Source organism: Microtus oregoni, unplaced genomic scaffold (genome assembly GCF_018167655.1).
Source record: "Microtus oregoni isolate MIOR12 unplaced genomic scaffold, Mior012 000018F_ref0000195, whole genome shotgun sequence".
In the NCBI taxonomy this organism is placed as follows: Eukaryota; Metazoa; Chordata; class Mammalia; order Rodentia; family Cricetidae; genus Microtus; species Microtus oregoni.
Window position 1 is genome coordinate 41,305,143 of NW_024543077.1, and position 23,317 is coordinate 41,328,459.

The following is a 23,317-nucleotide window of genomic DNA, read 5'->3' on the forward strand; positions in this document are numbered from 1 at the left end:
CCAGTGAGGACACAAGTGATATCTCTAATTGTAGTCCCAGTCAGAGTCCTATGTCTGCAAGTGCCTCAGTTCTGGTGGGATAAGATATATTTGTCTAGTGTACTTGATCTAAATGATCATGGGCCTTTCCCCAAACTCATCCGTGCTTTTCAAGGAAGAGGTTGTTGGAGAGTATGAGGTAGATATTGTGAGAGGTAATATCATAGGACTGAGTAAGGTATTGGAACTCTTTGATATGTGATGTATGGTCTGAAGTAAAAGACCCAAGGCACATTTAACTTGTGAGAGTTCAGTGAGAGAGAGGGAACAAGGATGGAAACCCTAACACCAACCACCTGATGTAGTGAGGGACCTCACCATGGAAGTGAGTGTGGTGTGGGAAGGGATGTAGCTGGTGGGTGGGTTGAAATTGGGTATCAGAGAGAGTTTGCTTGGGTAAGAGGGTACTAGGGTGGAAGGATAAGAAGTTGGAGAGTTCAGGCTCAGAGGCTGCCTATGAGCAACAAGCCCTCCCTGCTGGGCTGGCTCTGCTGACTGGGCAGGCTGGGGCAGTTTGGGCAGAAGAAACACAGGGAGAGGAGGGGGAGGGTAGGCAATTTGAAGAGGCCAGCATCTGAGAGCTGCCAGTGGGAGGGATTTGTGGGATATTTCCATCACACTGTGATTCTGGAGTTAGCATTTGTATTCATTAACCAAAATAAACCTTGGGTCAGGAGGTGGATCCAGCAACAAATTAATGAAAAGTATCATATATCATAGAGAATCAGAGTGAGTACAGAGTGTATCTATATAGAGATATGTGCAGGAAGTAGTCGGGAAAGACTTTGAAGTTTAAGTGTGTTTTTTTCTTTTTCTTTTTTTTTTCTGGTCTGAGCAGAAGTATCCTCTCTTTTTGTGACACCAGTGAAGAGAGAAGGTCAGCTCATTGCTCTTCAACCTCTCTAAGTTTTTTTCCCCAGTCTCTGAATTCCAGTTTCTATTAATAAATAGAACCATAGAAATTTAGTCAAATCGACATTTGGTTGCAGTCACAGTTGACAGATTCCCTGGACCACTGCCTGAGAAATGGGCCAGTAACCGGAACGCTGCAATTACTACCAGAAACATCAGTAGATTCAGGTTCTGCCAATGTGGCATCCTACACGTGGCACCACTAAACTAACAAAAGTTCATGCCACTGCAGTTGCTGATGCTGGGGATTCCAGAAAGTGGTCTCACACTCAGCAGAAGGAGCTCAAACTCAGCAATGGCCTGCTGCTATGGACAAATAGGAAGTTAGCAGACTTAGTGAAACCCTTTTTAGAATTTTTTAGGAAGCCCTTAAAGAGAATGTTAGATAATATTTTTTAAAAAAATCTTGAATCCTCAGCCATTAGCCAGCAGGTGAGAGAACTCCCCTAGCCTGCACTACCACCATGACCACCACCCACTGGATTCTGTTTACCCAAGACCTACTTCTCCACCCAAACCCATGTACCTGGTCATTCTCCACATGGCCATCCCTGCCCTACAAACCCCAACAGACTACATAGGCACAGGCACATCTCACACCAGCTTAAAAGTACAGCCAAGTGACTGGCCTCCCAACTGAACCCGACTCTAAACCCTAGGGCACTCAGTGTCCCTCTTCATCCCATCTCAGAACCAGCAAGGACAATGGGCTCTGGCACTTACTCCATTACTCTTGTTTAGTCCCAACAACCTGCAGTCAGGAGAGAGACCTGCCTCCATGCTCTATCACCACTGCACTACCCTTCTGGCTTCTGCTCCCCAAAGATACACTCCACCACCCAAATCCATGGACTTGGTCATCTTCCCCTTGGCCAGCCCTCCTCAAAATCTCAGGAGACTACATAGACACAGGTACAATCCATACCCCTTGGAAGAACAGATTAGTAAATATCAGTGTAAGAATACATTCAACAGCAGAAAGGAAAATATGGCACCATCAGAACCCAGTGATCCTATAAGAGCAAGACCTGAATATTCTAGAAAAATGACCTCAAGAATAACTTTATGATAATGATAGAGGCCCTTAAAAAGGAACAAAAAGTTCTGCTAAAGAAATAAAAGGAAAGACAAATAAAAAAATTGGAAGAAATCAGCTAATCTCTTAATGTAGTTAGAGACTGTGCTATTGTTTTCCAGCTGTCCACACCCAAAAAATCACACAGAAACAATCTTAATTACAACATTGTTTGACCGGTAGCTCAGGCTTATTACTATCTAGCTTTTACAGCATAAATTAACCCATTTCTATTGGTCTATGTATTGTCACATGGTCATGACATTACCTCATTTTCTACATGTCTTCTTTCCTAAGTTGCTAACTGGCATCCGATAGACTCTACCTACTCTCCATATATCTCTGTTTGGATTCCCTGTCTGGATTTACTCTCCTAAGTTATTGGCCAAAAAAAAAAAACTTTATTCATCAACTTTTAAGAGCAAAATTTGTACAAAAGGCCATTCTGTATCACCTTAAAGAAAGCCAAGGAATACAAGAAAAAAAAAACTATCAAACCACTGAAGGAAATATTTTAGGACTTTAAAATTCAAATTAAAGCAATAAAGAAAACAAAAACTTAGAAAATCTGGGTAAGTCAACAGGAACCTATGGATGCATGAATCACCAACTAAATAAAGTGTAGCAAAGAAAGAATTTGATTGAAGATACAAGACCTACTGTTGATAAAATTCAAGTTTTTGGAAGACTTACTAATGAAAATGAGAAAAATACTCACACACAGACAGAGGTGTTTGGAAAAAAACCTACCACACCGCTGCAGGAAGAAACTGATTTAGCTCATGCAATATTGGAAACTAGTTCTCAGTTATAAAGGTGAACATGGTGAACAGAGGAAGCTAGGGTCATAAAACAATAAAATGATGCTAATGGGAATTATTTTCTCAAGATCAGCTTCTAGTTGGAGGCTAATATGCTGAATTGCTAAGAGATTTTGAATCTGATGATCACACTGTTTCCCTATGTAGCTAACAGTTTTGAATGCTTAGGACAAAGTTGAAGAATCATGAAAGAGGACTGAGTCAATTATTAATATTAAACAATGCCCAAAAGAAGTCTTCACTGATTTTTTTTATAAAGATTGACTTCAGCTGTAAATAGAATGTATCAGAATCAGAAGTCAGAAAAGTATTAATTAAAACATTGACTTTTGAAAATAATATTTAAAATTTTTTTTTTTTGGGTTTTTCGAGACAGGGTTTCTCTGTGGCTTTGGAGCCTGTCCTGGAACTAGCTCTGTAGACCAGGCTGGTCTCGAACTCACAGAGATCCGCCTGCCTCTGCCTCCCGAGTGCTGGGATTAAAGTCGTGCGCCACCAACGCCCGGCTAATATTTAAAAATTTAAAAGGATGATTTAGCCTTTAATAGCTCAGTCAGCAACAGTAGATGAATAGATTCAATATCAAGGTGATATTGAATCTTACCCTTACGATGCTGTTTTGATAGAAGAAGTAATTTATAAAAATTCTAAGAAAATTCAAAATGCCAAACGTTTGAATTGTGGTAAGCAGGTCATTTGAAAAGGGATTGTAGAGAAGGTGCTCCTAGAAACAATGATTTTTCTAGAGATAATCCTAACATGATCCACCAGCTTTTTGAAGTATGCAGAAGCTATGGCAAAGGCTGGAACTGGATTATTTAATAAAGATCAACACGGGGCAGGCAGGGTAACACTTTGCCATCAGAAAATTGTTTAAGGTGCCTCCTACAGGTATCAGTATCTAATTTGGATCAATTATTCCCTGTCAATATTGGAGAAACTCATCCATGGGACAATTAAAAGACAATGATGGTTGTTAAAACAACACTGATCATAAATATTGTATCCTTTTAGAAACCAGGGAGTTTTGTAAAAATACAAAATAAACCATATAGGCAAAATCAGCTATTACACAGCCTAAGAACAAGTTTGTGCATTCTTGCACTGTATAATTTTTGCTGTATTTATGTTCATATAGAGAGTTTGTGAGCATTGAATAAAGCAAATATGAATCATGTTGTCAAGATAATGTTGATGATCATTACACATTTTCCTGACCACTACACATTTTTTTTTGTCATATCAACCAACAGATCCCATTCAAACATTATCAGCCTGAGGCTATAGTTTCTGTACCATGATTCACTTAAGGAGAATCTGCTTCAATGTAATTGACTTGAGAATATCCTGAATTTAGTAAAACCTCAAGTAGCTAAGATTCTCATTCCTTATTTTTTTCACCTTTGTGTTTAAGACAGAAAGTTTTTTAGGAAATCAGGATATATATTTTTTAATTTATTTATTTATTAAAGATTTCTGTCTCTTCCCCGCCACCGCCTCCCACTTCCCTCCCGTTCCCCCAATCAAGCCCCCCCCCCCCAGCCCGAAAAGCAATCAGGGTTCCCTGACCTGTGGGAAGTCCAAGGACCACCCACCTCCATCCAGGTCTAGTAAGTTGAGCATCCAAACTGCCTAGGCTCCCACAAAGCCAGTGCGTGCAGTAGGATCAGAAACCCATTGCCGTTGTTCTTGAGTTCTCAGTAGTCCTCATTGTCCGCTATGTTCAGAGAGTCCGGTTTTATCCCAGGCTTTTCCAGATCCAGGCCAGCTGGTCTTGGTGAGTTCCCAGTAGAACATCCCCATTGTCTCAGTGTGTGGGTGAACCCCTCGCGGTCCTGAGTTCCTTGCTTGCGCTCTCTTTCCCTCCGCTCCTGATTTGGACCTTGAGATTTCAGTCCTGTGCTCCAATGTGGGTCTCTGTCTCTGTCTCCTTTCATTGCTTGCTGAAGGTTAATATTCAGGAGGATGCCTATATGTTTTTCTTTGGTATATTTTATTGTATATAAAATATCTCCAACCTCTGTAGATAGGAAAAAAATTAATGCTATATGACAATAATTAGGTTTAATTAATTTAAAAGTGGCCTTAACTAAGAGTGAATATTTATTTATGTTATTTATTAGAATTCACTTTGAGAAAACACTTTGGTGTAATAAGCTATGAATGAGTGATTTAAGACATATTTAAATATTATATGATATGAAAAACTTAATATAAACTATACAAGTACTACTGGAAGCAAAAAATATATTAGTAAGCTGAAATACTTGTTTCTAATAACATTATTTAAATATATGTAAAGTGTGTACATTATGACATCACTTGTTATTTGAAATCTAATGCTTTTATGGGATCCTTGAAAATGTGAATGAGTGGGTCCCTTTCTTCTGTGTCTTCTCTTGTTCTCTTTTCCTTCTGTTTGTTTTAATCAAATTGAAATTTTAGTTTTTCTTTTATCATATTTTATTTTATTATTATCCCTTAGGACCCTGTTTGTTTTCTAATGAGAGACAGAAATGGAGTGGATCACGATGTGAGGGTAGGTGAAGAAAGACTGGGAGGAGTAGAAGAAAGGGAAAGATAACTAGGATAAATTCTGTAAGAAAAACGTATATTTTCAATAAAATGAAAAATTATCTATTGATTCAAAAATAATCACTAGTTATTTTTATACAGTGAACTAATTTATAGTGTTTGTTGCCTTCACTAACAAAATGTGAATGCATTTCTGCAAGTGTATGATTTATTAATTTTATTTCATGAGTGTAAATATGTGCAGATGGATGGATATCTATTGGCTCCCTAATTTATAGAATCACAAAATATATAGGGAGTAATGAATAGAAACTAATTAATACAAAAGTAATTGGTATCATTGTGATGTTGCAAACTGTGGTAATTAGTTTCAAAGGAATATTTTAAAACTAATAATAGGAATGCACTTTAATCACCTACTTATATCAAATACACAATGATAAACCATGTTATTATAACTTATTCCTGAGAGACCAAGTTGTAAGCATCCAGGGCCCATGAAGAGAGACTTATATTTAGGGCAATTCCAGAGAGAGTGTTGTGTCTATACAGGTAGAACTACTAACGCTAACATCTCTAACCTGGATAAGGTACAGTAATGTTTGCTGTTTTTCAACTAACTTTTCTTTAATTCTTTTTATTTTTTTATGCTAAATACATGTATGAAAGCAGATATGTAAGAAAGCAAATATCTGTTTTTTGAACACTAAAAATCTTAATGCTGATCGAAAGTAACATGGGAATTAAACGTGTTAAGATGGACTTGGGACGTTGGTAAAAATCATTTATTATTTTAATAATAGATATGTAATTTTATGAATCTTAAATGCTATAATTACTTTAAATAAAATCACTACTTTTTAATGATCTGTATACTGAGAAAAGTACTTAAAACAATATACTCAAGTTTTAGAAATCTGTTATCAATATGATACTTTTTAGATTTTGTATGTGTTTTTTATTACTAGTCATGCCTCAAACATATATAAACATATATATATACATGTATATTATATATTAATTTTATATGTTCATATAACTATGCATAACTAATTAAATGAAATATGTGTTCCTGTAACTGTCAACTTCCATTTATCCATGTAGTTTGTTAGAGTAAAGGAGTGAAAAGGTGCAACATAGATTTTAATTGGAATGACTTTTCAAGAATTATTAGCACAAGTCAATTGATTCAAATGCTGCATAAAAGTCAAAATGAAATAAAGAAAAAATAAGCATTGTTACAAGTTCTGGAGACAGATTTGCTCAGAAACAAATCTGAAAATTGATACAATGAGCATGAGATGGCCTTCTTAAAGCCATGGTGGTTTTATCTATTTTAATTCTGTTATAATGAAAAGACAAAGAGTTTAACTATAAACGCAGAAAACTATAACTGTCACCTTCCGTTTTTTTTTTTTTTATTGAAATCCAAGGGTTTCCAGACTAGAACAATGACACTTGCGAACGTCACCGTGTTTACTGAATTCGTCTTCTTAGGACTCTCTAGCAGACAAGATGTGCAACAGGCCCTCTTTGTCTTCTTCTTCCTAGTTTATGGCCTAACTGTAATTGCTAATCTAGGCATGATCCTGCTGATCAAGCTGGATCCCAAGCTGCACACACCTATGTACTATTTCCTGAGCAATCTGTCCTTCTGTGATGTCTGCTACTCCTCCACAGTCTCTCCCAAGATGCTTGCTGATTTCTTGTCTGAACAGAAGAGGATTACTTATAATTTGTGTGCTGTTCAAATGTATTTTTTTGGAGCGTTTGCAGATGTAGAATGTCTCATGTTGGCTGTCATGGCCTATGACCGTTATGTTGCCATCTGCAATCCACTGCTCTATACGATTGCAATGTCTAAGAAGGTCTGTATCCAGCTCGTGACTGTCGCCTATGTGGTAGGCTTAGTGGACTCAGCAATCCACACATGCTGCACATTCCGACTGTCCTTCTGTAATTCAAATATCATCAACCACTTCTTCTGTGACATTCCACCATTGCTGGCTCTGTCCTGCTCAGATACGTCCATCAATGAGATAGTGATGTTCACCTTCATTGGCTGTGTGGTGGGGTGCAGCATTGTCACTGTCCTTCTCTCCTACTGCTACATCATAGCTACCATCTGCAGGATGAACTCTGCTGAGGGCCGACAGAAAGCATTTTCTACATGCGCCTCCCACCTCACGGCGGTGGCTATTTTTCACGGAACTCTCCTTTTCATGTACTTCCGACATAGCTCAAGTTACTCGATGGGTACCAACAAAATGGCCTCTGTTTTCTACACAGTTGTGATTCCTATGTTAAACCCACTGATCTACAGTTTAAGAAATAAGGATGTGAAAGGGGCTCTGAAGAAAGCAATGAGTATTAACTTGCAGGCTGGATGAAGTTCTGTTTTCCATTTCAAAATGAGTAAAATATTGTCAGACTGAGTTTACAAGCATTAATATAGAATTCCTTGTGTACAACTTTCACAATATTGTCTAAAGAGAATTGGATGTAATGCAAACAACCACTGACCTTAGTGTTTAAATTAATAAACAATAGCTAATTCATCATCCTAAATTTTGCAAAGAGGGTTATATCATACCTTTCCTCATTGATAAATGAGATACAATGAAGCCCAGCAAACTCCTTACAACTAGTACTTCTCAACTTACCCTCTAGTTTTCACTAAATGGGTCTAATAAAAGTAGCTTATGCATTCAAAATGCATTTTAAAAAGAGATTTTTGTTTGGCTTTGTTTTTGCAATATTTCTGAACACTAGTATCACTTTATCTATGTCCATGATACTCTAGTAAATAATTAATAACTAAATAAAAGCACAAGCTAATAAAAGACACCTTCTTTGGACACTCATTCTATGGAGGTAATATTTATACTATTTAGGTTTTGGTATTTTAACATGTCCTATTTTCATGTTTGAATAAAGTTTTCCCATTAAAAAACAGATATTGAATGAATAGGGCTATACACTTTGCAAAAGTAATATATGTGGGTGAATTAAAAATTTAATAACACTTCCTTTTCATTTCATTATAGTAATTTTACCTTGTATTAAATGGTTTCTTGTCTTTGGCTTAGAAATGACATACTGGCCAAAAGGCAATATGTTGTGAGTTCTTCCTCAGTTGTCATCAGCAAAGTCTTCATAATCAACAGCCCCAGGTTTTTATTGTATCTTGAATTCTAACTTTCTTCTCTATACTTCCCTTCTTTCTCTCATAGTTAAGAACTGATATTATAGTCTCCTCCAGCCCGGCAAGATGCCCAAGGGAAAGAAGGCCAAGGGGAAGAAGGTGGCCCCGGCCACCGCCGTCGTGAAGAAGCAGGAGGCAAAGAAGGTGGTGAATCCTTTGTTTGAGAAGAGGCCTAAGAACTTCAGCATTGGGCAGGACATCCAGCACAAGGGAGATCTCACGCGCTTCGTCAAATGGCCCCGCTACATTAGGCTGCAGCGGCAGAGGGCCATCCTCTATAAGCGGCTCAAAGTTCCTCCAGCCATTAACCAGTTCACCCAAGCCCTGGACCGGCAAACAGCTATCCAGTTGCTTAAACTTGCTCACAAGTACAGGCCAGAGACCAAGCAGGAAAAGAAGCAGAGGCTGCTGGCCCGTGCTGAGAAGAAAGCTGCTGGCAAAGGGGATGTCCCGACTAAGAGACCACCTGTCCTTCGAGCGGGCGTCAATACAGTCACCACTTTGGTAGAGAACAAGAAGGCTCAGCTGGTGGTGATTGCCCACGACGTAGACCCCATTGAGCTGGTGGTCTTCCTGCCTGCTCTGTGTCGCAAGATGGGGGTCCCCTACTGCATTATCAAGGGAAAGGCCAGGCTGGGGCGGCTGGTCCATAGGAAGACGTGCACCACTGTTACCTTCACACAGGTTAACTCGGAAGACAAGGGTGCCCTGGCCAAGCTGGTGGAAGCTATTAGGACCAATTACAACGACAGATATGATGAGATCCGCGCCACTGGGGAGGCAACGTCCTGGATCCTAAATCTGTGGCTTGAATTGCCAAGCTGGAAAAGGCAAAGGCCAAAGAACTCGCCACTAAACTGGGTTAAATGTACTGCTGAGTTTTCTGTACATAAATATAAAACTTCCAAAAAAAAAAAAAGAACTGATATTATGTTACTACAGAATGGCGCCCAGACGTGTGGACAACTGAATCCACTGAAAGCCTGAGAAAGCTTGGGAAAGAGTAAAGCATGTTTTCTTGGCAGTAGCGATTTCTCGGGTTTGCTCTGCTTGCTAGAAGCAAGCAAGCATTCTCATCTAAGAGATGATCTTTCGTGGTTCCTGATTCATGAAAGAGTCTGCAAGACATTCTTCGGGACAAGCAGATAGTGACTGCCTTTGAAATTTTCTGTTTCATGAAAATGTCTGCTGGATACTATGGGCCTGTAGGCTGAAGATGGATGCTCCAACGGTACAGAGAAACTTTGGGTGACTGTCCAGGCAGTGAGATGTCTCTGTCATTTCTAGAGTTCTTGTTTGCTTGGGTAATATTATATCCTTCTGGAGTCTTTGATGGAGTTAAAGAATATATAGATAGTTATAGTTTTCCTTAGTTATGAAGAAAGATAAAATAGATGTAAATATTGTAACTTTTCCTTAATAATTGTTTTGTTTTATGTAATATTGCTATGTTAAAATTAAAGCCTTCCTTTTTTTTTGTTTAAACAGAAAAAGGGGAAGTGATGTGGGAATGTCATATAGCAATCTGTTGATTTCATTGGTTAAGCAATAAAGAAACTGCTTGGCCCTGATAGGTTAAAACATAGGTGGGAGGAGTAAACAGAACAGAATGCTGGGAGAAAGAGGAAGTGAGCTCAGAAACGCCATGCTCCCCTCTCCCGGGCAGACGCGATAGCTCTGCTCTCTGAGGCAGACGCATGAAGCTCCAGCCCAGGATGGACGTAGGCTAGAATCTTTCCTGGTAAGACTGATGCTACACAGATTATTAGAAATGGGCTAGTTCAGGTGCAAGAGTTAGTCAAGAAGAGGATAGATATAGTGTTTAAAAGAATACAATTTGTGTGTTGTTATTTCGGGACATAAGCTAGCCAGGTGGCCGGGGTGCTGAGGATGCAGCCCCACCGCTCTTATTACTACATTATTCAGCATAATAGTTGGGCCCATTCCTACTGAATATATGCAGAGTTAGAAGAATTTATCTTGGTCTATCCCAGTGGCACTTTTTCTTTGAGAATAGAAAGGTGCATTTTGAAAACGTATTTCAGGCTTTCTTATGTTTCACAGTTGTGAAGAATGTGACAGATAAAAGAGAATTCATCTTATTTTAGATCTCTGTAATGAAAGAAAAATGCTTTTATAGGGTTTCCCATGACAATACTATTGTATATATCCTTAAATAAAAAATATTTAATATTACATGCTGAGAAACATCACTGTCATGAACCAATTAATAAAATTGTATTATCTGCTGTATATACATCTTAGGTTATTCGCTGAACAGCATTCAAAATAAATAAATATTGGCTTGACTCTTAAATCTCCATAATCTCTAAGGTCATATATTTTTTTAACAAAATATGTCACACACAAGAACCTTTCTTTCATTGCTATTGTCTTTAAAATTTAAAAGTGTGAAGTTAAAATAAATTTCTGGGACTGAAGAGTTGTCTCAGCTGTTTAGAATAAGTGTTGCTCTTGCAGAGAATTCCTATTTGATTTTTAACACTGCCATGCTGGCTTACAGCTAAGTATATCTCCAGTTGCTGAGGTTCAGATGTCCATAGGCACTAGAAATGCAGGTAGTTCAAAAACAAACCTGTAATCCAAACACTCATATACAGAAAATAAAATAAATAAATATGGAAAAAGAAATAAAAATTAAGATTAACTTTCTGTCTTTCCCATATAATTTATGATTTCTTTTAAATTTGCTGTTTTATTATCTTTGCAAGTTGTTGAAAAAAAGCTAAGAGGAGACAAATCTCACTATCATAAAAAGCTTTAGGTTTTTAAAACATTATTAGTGCCATAATCTGTAGATCTTTGAAATATTTGAAGATCATTTTTCTATCTGAAATATACCTCTGTTTAATCTTAAAAACATATCTAACATGATTACAACTTTGACTATTATAGATGACTAAATACATACCTGTATATTTTAATTATCCTAATAGTTTTCAAGACTAAAATTTTACTTACATTTTAAAATGAGTTTCATACATATTTATTGGTATTTTTTGACCCTATAAGAAAAACAGTGACTTCTCTGGCACATGTAACAATAAAAAAGATAACTATAGATTAGAAAGAATCTATGGACTTTATGATGTATTTTCAATTGAGTTTATATGAAATAAAAGTTTGTTCTCTTTCATCTCAAGATCCTTTCCTCTCTTCTCTTTTGAAATTCTCATTTGTTAATGATCTTTAAGAGTGAATTATTTTTTAAATAAGCATTTTAAGTGTAGCGAAAGTTGCTGTTACCCAAATTTCCAAACCATGAAATATTTCAAAGAGTTATTTTAATTAAAAATTTTTATTGAATATAAATTCTTGTCTCTTACAACACATTCCAACCACAGTTCCCCTCCTTTTCTGCGTCCATGTCCCATCTCTTCCAGACCCACTCACCCTCTATTTCAGCAAAAAAGACAGGCCTTCAAAAGTCTTCAAAAGTTCAAACAGGACAAAAGAAGATACAAGAAGACAAAGAACATCCTTCATATCAAGACTGGTAAAGTTAGCTCAAAATGAGGAAAAGAATCTCAAGAGCATGCAAAAGAGACAGAGATACACTGTGCTGGAGCGAGGCAGAAATACTTCCCATGGAGTCCAGAAAAGAGTTCTGGGTTCCCTATGGCTACAGTAATATTAGGTAGCAAGACTCTGAATTTGTGGAAGAGAAACTGAGCTTACAAGGGCATCATGCAATATTAAGCACTGAGCCATCTCTCCAGTTAAGTAGAATGTAGTTTACAGTATTATAATGTCCTTTTAGTTTTAGCTGAGGTTTCACAATTTAACTTCATCTGTAACACGTTCTTATAACACTTCTGTTATAAAATCTATCAAGTAAGGAAAAAGCCCACAAAATGGTAGAAAATGTAGCCCAATTATACGTATAAAAGAGAAATATTATCTAGATTATATAAAGTACTCACCCCCGTAAACAAAAAAGAAAAATAAAGGAACAACAACAACAACAAAGAAACAAACAAAATCAAAAAGAGAAAGACTTACTACGAGAGGGTCTTCAAAGAAAGAAATGTGGGTAAAAAAATCAAAAAAAGCTTTAGCAGCTTTAGCAATTAGGAAAAGACAAAATGAAACATATACCTATTGCTAAAATAGAGTCAGAAATGATGAATAAAAGGGATGATTATAGTTCTTTCCTAAATGAAAATACAACATAATATAAAATAATAAAAATAGAATAATTAAGGAAGTTATTTCTGACTGGAATGTTATAGTGAATTATTATTTTTATAATCTTAGGTGTCTGCCAGAATATCTATTTTTCTAAAATTGAATAAATAAAAAAATTACCATTTAAGCCATAATTATAAAGCTATTTAATAAGCATTTCACTATTAGATCATTAACATTTATGTATATATATATACATATATATACATATATATACATATATATATATATAAAATGTAGATAGCAGGAGAAATTATGACCTTGATTTTATTTAATTTTCCTCTAAATTCATTACAATATTATATTATATGTAATTAAATATAATGTCTTGTAAGATAAGCCATTCAAGTGATATTACTGCTCATAAAACTAGTTTTAAGCCATATTTTTTATTAAACGTATATAATGTTTTGCTTGTCTTTCATATGTGTACCACATGTATGCCAGATGCACATGAATAGAAGAGGGTATCATATTTCCAAAATTAAAGTTACAGATGGTTATGAAATGTCATGCTTGTGCCGGGCGGTGGTGGCGCACGCCTTTAATCCCAGCACTCGGGAGGCAGAGGCAGGTGGATCTCTGTGAGTTCTAGGCCAGCCTGGTCTAGAAGAGCTAGTTCCAGGACAGGAACCAAAAAGCTACGTAGAAACCCTGTCTCGAAAATCAAAAAAAAAAAAAAATAGAATGTCATGTTTGTGTTAAATTCCTAACCCAGGAAAAGAAATCCTAGTCCAGTCTCTGCAAGAATTAGGTCTGCTCTTAATCACCAAGTCATCATATCTCCAGCCCCCAACTTTACATTATTTTAATATGCTGTATATTTGAAATGGTACATGAGACTTTCTGTCTTTGTTAGACTTTTTAGTACTATAGACACTTTACCATGTGTAGTGGTTGAAAAGATCACTGATGAAATTTCCCGGGAACCTGAAGAGAGCATGGTGGAGGAATCAACATTGTGCATGTGCTAAAAATTTATTCTGGAAGCAGGTGTTGCAAGTAGCATATAGTGTGTAGATACACTAAACATGAGGCAATTGGTTCACCATCAAGTGTAAATTAAATAGTATAGGAATGGTATATCAATAAAATATTCAAAAGTAGTTACAATCACTAAATCAGTGAAGTGTTTCAAAAATGGAGATGAACAGAAATCAAATGTGTTAGATAGGATTTCATGGGGGTAAAGATTTCATTTTCATTAGATTCTGATTCAGTTAAATAATACAGAGATTATGTTTTGCTGTATAAGATAACGTATACAAGTTCTCTATATTTTACAACATAAAATTAAACTGAAATATTTATTCTGACAAATCAACTTCATGACAACAGTAAGAAATTGTAGTGCTATCTTTAATGAGGAACTTCATATACTCACAAGGGAATAAGAGAGCATGAGTAGAGCTAATCACACATTCATACCACCACAGCCTAAAGAGAAGAGGCTGCAGGGACATAATTCCCAAGAGATACAGGATATAATAAAACGCTATCCTCTCATATTCTGCTACCAAAACCAAACTCATCTCAGGTAAGCTCCTGAGATCACAAGTCCAACTATATATGGTTAATATATGGTTATAAATCTCCTTTTCAGAAAGATAAAAGTAATTTTTTATTTAGTCAACAATACAGTTTACTTGGGTAAGTATGTTTAAAATTTAATAAAAACTCTTTATAACCAGAACAGGAGGATTCTGACTGAACTTATTAACATCTATTAAACCATATTTTAATCATTTTCCTTTAGCAGATTATTAGAAACTATTCTTTTTATTTCAAGCTGTTTGTAGACATATATGTGGATTCAAAACCTGTATTTTATTCATCTGCATTTTTGAATTTTATTTTATAAAGCTTTATTAAGATAAATTTTATTTAAATATTATATTAAAAGATAATTTGTAAATTTCAAAACTCTCAGCTACATATGATCATAGTCAAATTCTTTTATAAAGATGTATCATGACTTCCTAATATTCACATACTAACTAAGTCAAACACACTTGATAAAACATAAAAGTTCACATAACTGCACATACACATGAGGCCATATATCATGGTAGTCTTTATCTATTCTAATGTTCTTTCCATTTTAAAATATTAAGTATATAATATCTGTAGTTGTGCATATACACATGTGACTTCATGATGCTTTCACTATTTTTTAAAAATCTTTTTCCATTGAATGAGTAGATTTATTCTTTGGTTTCAAAAGTTCCCCCCAAAATTGTCAAAGAACACAGTGGCTAAATGAGCACATGTATATAGAAGAAGAAGTAACCAGGTATTATTTGTTACTTACCATTTATAAACAGATACGTTGCTCACAGACATTAGAAGATTTTAATGGTTTATTTTTATTAGGAATGTGGTTATTTTAAAATTCACATTTTTATAAAATCTTGATTTCTAGGAATAATTTCATGTATATTTGAATGTTAAGTTTTATGAATTTGTAACATAATATATTTGCATTTATTCTATATAACAAAATAAATTTATTATTTTAAAGATCTTCCTATCAAGGAAGGCTATTTCAGAAAAACAGACATATACAGTTTGGTATATGTCAAAATACCTTCTCAATTACAGATTATGACAACTGGTATGTCAGGTAGATTATTAAAATTAAGTAATAGAAGCTTATTTGAAGATTGAAGTATAATTATACATATTTTGAGGACAAAATAATTTAGAGATATAACACTGTTCTGCATAATAAACGTACTGTGAACATATTTTTTTTTAATTTTTAAGGTTTATCCAAGAAAATGGACAAGAAAAACTGCTCCTCTATTGATGAATTCATTTTCTTGGGAATTACCAATAACACTGACATGAAAATAGCTCTTTTCACTACATTCCTACTTGTCTATCTCATTAATCTTCTGGCAAATCTGGGGATGATCATTCTAATTAGAGTGGACTCTCAGCTCCACACACCCATGTACTTTTTCCTCAGCCACCTTTCTCTCTGTGACCTTACCTATTCCACAGCAATTGGACCCAAGATTCTGGTAGACCTCTTGGCTGAGGAGAAATCAATTCCCATTGTTGGTTGTGCTCTGCAGTTCTTGACATTCTGTGTCTTTGCAGATTCTGAGTGTCTATTGTTAGCAGTGATGGCCTATGATAGGTACCAGGCCATCAGCAACCCCTTGCTCTACACAGTGAACATGTCCAGCAGACTATGCTCCCTGCTTGTGGCTGGGGTTTACCTGGTAGGAACAGCAGATGCATTGATACATACAACCTTGACGTTCCGTTTGTGTTTCTGTGGATCCAATGAGATCAACCATTTCTTCTGTGATGTCCCCCCTCTTCTATTAATATCTTGCTCAAATACAGAAGCCAATGAGTTAGCAATATTCACCATTTTTGGGTTCATCGAGCTGAGCACCATTTCAGGAGTTCTTGTCTCTTATTGCTACATCATCTCATCAGTCTTTAGGATCCACTCTGCTGAGGGGAGGTTCAAGGCTTTCTCTACCTGTGCCTCCCACTTGACTGCAGTTGCAATTTTCCAGGGAACCATGCTTTTTATGTATTTTCGGCCAAGTTCTTCCTACTCCTTAGATCAAGATAAAATGACATCGCTGTTTTACACTCTGGTGATTCCCATGCTGAACCCTCTGATATACAGCCTGTGGAACAAAGATATAAAAACGGCTCTGGAGAAACTGAAGAAAAAAAGGTGATTGATAATTTCTAACATAAACTGAACATTTTTAATTTTAATTCTATCTACACAGCACATATACAAGGCATTATATAGTTACATATTTTCTAAAATATATTCTAAGTTTCACATCTAGTTTTAGGAAAGCTCTGTTAATATCTATGCTCAATTTTTCTCAAACACTATATGATGTTCTCTGTCTGTGGAAATTTTCCTAACAATTTAAATTTTTCTCAAGTTGTATGTGACCTTCCTTTTCCCTCAATGTAAATTTAAATTTGGTGTGGTGGGTATTTACTCATTGCTTTAAACAGATTTAAATATTTTTAAAGGAAGATTAAATAGACTAACCAGTGATGAGCATTATATATAGATGAAATAAGACAACTACTCTATATTCATAATATACGTAGACTTTATTACCATTCTAGAGACAGTGGAACTGGGGAAAATGGAGTCAATAAATGAGAAGGACTAAAATCTCATACAATAGCCAACTTTATTCAGGTCCTCAGACAGTTTATACTCTGAATATTAATAAAAATAACAGGAGTAAAGTTTTTATGAGTTCAAGCTGGGTACATACAACAAGGCCAAGCTATATATGACAAAACGGGTTTTTACCTAGAGGCATATAAAGGGCAGTTTAAACAACTGAATAACTAGCAGTAAGCACTAATGAGTAATCTGAACTAAATTCACTTCTATCTGTCATGACTTTGGAAGACCACAAAAACATATTCCAATAGCAATTCTGTGTTTTGAAGAAACTGAGGTCACAAGACTTTTATCTTATTTTCTTGGAGTATTCTCACAAGCCCTTAGACTTCCTTGCATATGAATCCATTCCTGAAGCATATTCTAGTAAAACTTCAGGGAAATCTTGAGTTTAAACCCCATTGACTCAATTTCAGAGAAGATTGTCTAATCCAGTTTCAGAATAACATCTTTTTGGAAGGTAGTTACTCTGTTTCTATATACAAATGATGCCAATAGGGTAGAAATGGCTATACAGTGATTTTTCCAATTAGAGGGGTCAAGATGTAGGGAAACCTACATTTGGAAGATCAACCATGTTGTTTAAAATAAGTACCAGATTTTGGCAATGTATAACTGATTGGTGGAATTGTAAATTCTCCCATCATTTCCTCCATTGGCTTCTAATTTGTTATTATTACTCTGTCAGCTCTAGTTAAATAATTCTCTTCAATTGATTCTTTTAATTAATTTGCATCTATTTCTGAAATTTCTGTACACATTGAGAACACATAACCATGTATTTGTGCCTGGTCCACAAGAAAGAGTTCCAGGACAGGCTCCAAAGCTACAGAGAATCCCTGTCTCGAAAACAAACAAAAAGAAAAAGCATGTATTTGTTTATATAATGAATTATCTGAGTTATACAAATCCTAGAATCACAGGTGAGAAACACAATGAGACAGCAAACAAATAACACAACAGAACTCCATGTGATATGAAATATGGTAATACTTGCTAACCACTGTTGGGACAATGCTATGTGCAAATTCAATGCACATAACAGACAGTTTAAGGTTTGAATAAAGTATATAAAATGGTTGTATATACAAAACTGAAATTTCTCTAAATAATTAAGTTCATGATATAGGAACAAATGACCTGTGGCTATGTCCTTGCCACACATTTTTAAATACATTATTGATCCATTTTTCTCATAGTTGAACTCTGGAAAATAATTTTGAAAATAATTTGGATATGGACCTATATTTGAAAGTCAGTAAAGCCCATTAATTGGCAGTCACAATGATATGTACTAATTTTCCTGAGTACATTCGGCTTTACTGTTTTAGTATTAATTGATCCTGCATGAAAATATTTCAGAATTGAAGACCAGGTGCTCCTCTGCTTTATGATACTGTCTGGCAAAAATATAAGTTCTCAGAAGAAATTCCTGATAAGGAGTCTTCATTTAGATAAAGACCTGTGTGTACCATGATTTCTCCATCAAATCACTTTCTTTTGGAATGGTGATCAGTGGCCAGAGCTGTGATGTTTCTAAATAAAGGTATAAATAATACCAAAACATTGTGTTTGACTTTCTTGTTATTTTTTGGGGTATTTTGCTTTTTGCTAGTGCGTTTGGCTTGTTTCTTCTTTTTTTGTTTAAAAGAGAGAGAAAAGACAAGGAGTTGGGTAGCTGAGTGGGGAGTATTTGGGAATATGGGGAGAGGAGAAATTCATATTGGAGTATTTTGTGAGATATTTTTCATAAAAGGAATGATAAAAATAATGCTAATATGTAACAAAGATTTTGTGACATGATAAATTCATAAAGACAGAGTGCTCAACGATTGGATTATAAACTAGCCACATAGAAATCAAAAGCTCTCTCTCTCTCCTCTGGCACTAAAAAGAAGTGAAAGGAAGACTATCTATGGTAAAAGAAAAAAAAAAGTGATATCAGCACTCTCCACATTTTATCTTGATTTGGGACTGCTTTTTCCCGGAGTTGTGAGATTTACCAATATGTGATATTTTGTTACCATAACTCAAAAATATAAGAAAACAACATGACTGAAAACATTGTTTCAATTATATCAAAGATTATGCAAAGTGTAGTAGAATTTATTTGGTGATAAATTAAAGGAGGAAAACAGGTCAATGGTTACCTTTATTCTTCTTAATGGATATTTGAATTTTATTATATTTGAACAGCCAGTTCAGATACATATTATTCCTATTGTATTATGTACAACATGTAAACAAAAGAAAAAGAAAATTAAAGTCATCAATGTCTCAAAACACAATTAGCCGATTATTGTTATTATAATGTGCCTCTAAGGTGAAGTTGGAATTCTGACCCTTGGATTCATTTAAAAGAATTTATGACTTCAAATGAAGTTCTCACAGATTAGTTTTTGGTCTGAAGCTTGCACAGGACTGTGGACCACAATTTCAGAGGCTTTGTTGCCTTGAATGGGACTGTCTATTGAAGTGTTTATAGCTTATTTCCCTACTCATCTTTTCTACACAACACCTTCCCTTTTAATGCCAACTGATGACTGTAGGTAAATACTACTGAGTTAGACGCATCAATCTCTACAGTCTACTTGTTGTATGATACAATAAGATCAGAAACTAAGCAGAGTGCATGTAACACACTAATCGAAGATGGGAAATGTTCTAAAAACAAGTGGTGGGAAAGGTGATGTATAAATAATTTTACATGTACTAAAAAAGCCCTTGGGTAAGGCAAAAAAGTTGACATCTTTTCACTTTGCTATTATTTCTAATATGCTAGGCAGTACCTCAGCAATGTTTCCATTAAATTCATCATAGATTTTTCTGCATTGCCACCCAATTAAAACCATTGAAATATACAAAGCATCTTAAGAATCCACTAAAGAAACAATTCATTAATCAGTATTTCTTTCATATTTTAATCTCACACAGTTGTATTTTAAAGGAATCATTCAGCAGTTCAGCGGTAAATGAGTCTATATTTTCAATTTTGCTACAGCTGATAATGCAGCTTGCTTTTATTTCTACTATGCTAGCCACTATCTCAGCAATATTTTAATTTAATTCAGCTTATTTTTGCATTGCCACCAAAAGTCAATAAAATATAAAAAGCAGTTTAAGAATATGAAAAAATAAACAATTCATTAATCCGTATTACTTTCTTATTTTAGTCTCACATGGCTGTATTTTAAAATAATCATCCAACAATTCCCTGGTTACTGAGTCTTTATTTTCAGCTTTGCTGCACGTGAAAACCGTTTCTCCATGCTTGTATGTGGATGAAGCCAATCATTACTTTAGTATGTCATTGGTGATTTTACTTGTTTCCACAAGTCATATCAAATATACAATGCAGTTGCTTAAATAACGAGTGGGACAGACAGTCCTTGAACAAGGATATCCACAATCTCATATTGAAAATTATCTAAGAGAACTGGAGTGATTGTTAACAATGGCTTTGCAAGATAATTATTTATGACCTACCAAAGGGAGCATTTAACCCATAAAATGAAGTGGGCATAGATGGATATAGAAGCTACCAAGAAAGCTGATATCAGCTACAGTTCATGGTTATCTTTATGAAAGCCCTTTCCTTCCTCTTAACCTACTTTGCACATCTTTAATTTTAAAAAAGAGATAAACTAGTAATCTATAAGAGTTTTGCAATTTCCAGATGCTCCGACAAGAATTTGTTCTTTTCTTCAGAAGTGAGCTTTTCTTTAGGTATGAGACCGGGTATCTAAGTCAAGGTTACTGCCAGTCTACATTTAAACATAATTTCGAGAACTTTTCTGTACAGGTTTCATTCTACGGCAATTTTAAAACTGATTAAGCAGTTTGTTTGCTTGATTAATTTATGTCTATTACTTACAATTCATGACAACATTTATGATCATAGATAAAAAGATGATTCACTATCAAAAACCCCATAATACAGAGAATATAATATAGCATAATGTTTATGGTTTATAATCCAGATTCCAATTATGGAGTCTAACCAAACTTTGACACAGAATTCTCTTACCACTTGTTGTAACATTATAGGATTACTGGTAGGTGTCCATGACTTTTGCTTATTAAAATAATGTTTCAGTGAGAGACTTAAGAAAATGAAGAATAAAAATATAAGCAATTGTATAGATGCCTTCACATTGAATTTAATAAAATGTAATGCAAAGACAGGCTATCTGGGATAGTCTAGCATTCTCAGACGTGGGAGACTTGAAGCGAGGGGTTTTCAAGGGCTAGTCTGGAAAACATGGTGAATAACTAAAACTGCATGTGAATGAAGAAAAGTGGTGATAATTCTAAAAAAAATATTTAAAACCATCTATTTATTTTAATTTTCTTCAAAGACTCTTTCACATCCTTGTTCCTCAGACTGTAAATCAGCGGATTCAGCATGGGAATTACAAGGGTGTAAAATAAAGAAGTCATTTTGTCTTGATCCAGGGAGTAAGAAGAGCTTGGACGAAAATAGGTGAAGAGTAGGGTTCCCTGAAAAATAGCAACTGCAGTCAAGTGTGAGGTGCAGGTAGAGAAGGCTTTGAATCTTCCCTCAGTAGAGTGGATTTTTAAGACTGATGAGATGATATAACAATAAGAAACAAGGACCCCTGAGATGGTGCTCAGTTCAAGGAAACCATAAATGGTAAATAATGCCAGCTCATTTTTTTGAGTGTCTGAGCAGGAAAGAAGGTAAAGAGGAGGCAAATCACAGAAGAAATGGTTGATCTCATTGGACCCACAGAAACATAGGCGGAATGCCAAAGTCGTATGTATCAAAGCATCTGATGTTCCCACCAGGTAAACCGCAGCCATGAGCATGGAACACAATCTGCTAGACATGTTTATTGTGTAGAGCAAAGGGTTGCTAATGGCCTGATACCTATCAAAGGCCATCACTGCCAGGAGCACACACTCAGAGTCTGCAAAGGTACAGGAAATGAAGAACTGAGTAGCACAGCCCCAGAAGGGAATTGACTTATTTTTGCCAAAGATATCTACTAGCATCTTGGGGCCAATTGCAGTGGAATAGCAGAGATCACAGAAAGAAAGGTGGCTCAGGAAAAAGTACATCGGTGTGTGAAGCTGTGGATCCATTCTGATCAAAATGATCATACCAAGATTCCCCAAAAGGTTGATGAGATAGATGAGTAGAAATATGGCAAACAGTGTCCCTTTCATCTCAGCATTATTAGTAACTCCCACGAAAATGAATTTATTCAGTGAGCAGTTTCCTATGCCCATTTTTCTTCCTGTCTATACGTTTGAGGAAAGAAATAGAAAATACAAACACATTTTAACCTCTGGGTATCAACAAATAGAACACAATTCAGTTATTTCTCATCCATTTTATAGTATAGAAATGTTAGAGTCCTGATTCTTTCTTAATCTATTTCTTAATGACAAACATTGGCATTATCTGAGATAGACAGGTGAGAAACTGAGATGAGTCTATGCACCACATTAATAATGAAATGAAATAAACACAGATGTTAGAGACACAGATTTTACATGAAGGGACTATTATTTCTGTTCTTTATTGTATTAAAACACAAATTATTTTAGTTATTTGTTTTCTGAACAATCAAATGAGCTTAAAACATGTTATTGATTTATAGTCATTGATAATAACTTTAATAATAGAAATGCAAATCCAAAAAAAAATTAGTAACAACTAAGACAGCTATTTTTTTTGTTTTTTTTTAATGTTTTTAATTGAACTAAAGTTACATGAGTTCCCCTTCCCTTTCTCAAGCTAGCACCATGCAAGTTACCCTCCCTCTCTACCGCATTCCATGCCCAACTCTCTATTTGAGAGCAGCATTTTACTATATTCTTTGTGTGTACAAGTCCATGTGCAAATATACATAAATATAGAATCTATTGACTTTTTTGTTGGTTGTATTTATATAGTCTAAAGACTAGTCATTTTTCTTTGTCTATTCTATTTTATGTTGTAATTTACTGAGACACAAGATAACATTTATTTGATCATTGCTATTAGAATACGTTATGTTTGCAATAGTAGTCCTTATCCATCGTTAGTAGTGGCCTGGTACCAAAGTATAATTCTTTTGACAAGTTAGATGGCTAAAACAAGCAGCATCCAAAAAAATTATCACATAGATCTGGGTTTAGTATTTACATTTTTAACAATTAAAAAAATGCAATCAGAATGGAGCACAATAAATGTTCTAAAATACATCTGCTTTCTAATATGCATATGTGCATTTTCATGTATATTTTTCTTATATGTATATGCATATTTCTATGTTTTTAGTGAGCAATAGAATTCCAAAGACAGATACTTTTGCATTATTCAGATT

General features: G+C 35.2%; 3 protein-coding genes and 1 pseudogene across 3 annotated transcripts; 3 read left to right on the forward strand and 1 right to left on the reverse strand.

Annotated features, from left to right (window-relative positions):
• The first annotated feature begins 6,833 nt into the window (after positions 1-6,833).
• On the forward strand, positions 6,834-7,772 carry LOC121458854 (olfactory receptor-like protein OLF2). The gene has a single exon (XM_041668180.1). The coding sequence runs from the start codon at positions 6,834-6,836 to the stop codon at positions 7,770-7,772; it is 939 nt and encodes a 312-aa protein (XP_041524114.1).
• An 881-nt stretch (positions 7,773-8,653) lies between these two features.
• Positions 8,654-9,399, forward strand: LOC121458860 (annotated as a pseudogene).
• A 6,171-nt stretch (positions 9,400-15,570) lies between these two features.
• LOC121459007 (olfactory receptor 5W2-like) lies at positions 15,571-16,503 on the forward strand. Its single transcript, XM_041668466.1, has one exon. It carries the CDS (start codon positions 15,577-15,579, stop codon positions 16,501-16,503), a length of 927 nt encoding a protein of 308 aa, XP_041524400.1. The 5' UTR covers positions 15,571-15,576.
• A 4,802-nt stretch (positions 16,504-21,305) lies between these two features.
• Positions 21,306-22,235, reverse strand: LOC121459037 (olfactory receptor 5W2-like). Its single transcript, XM_041668532.1, has one exon. It carries the CDS (start codon positions 22,233-22,235, stop codon positions 21,306-21,308), a length of 930 nt encoding a protein of 309 aa, XP_041524466.1.
• Positions 22,236-23,317: the final 1,082 nt, after the last annotated feature.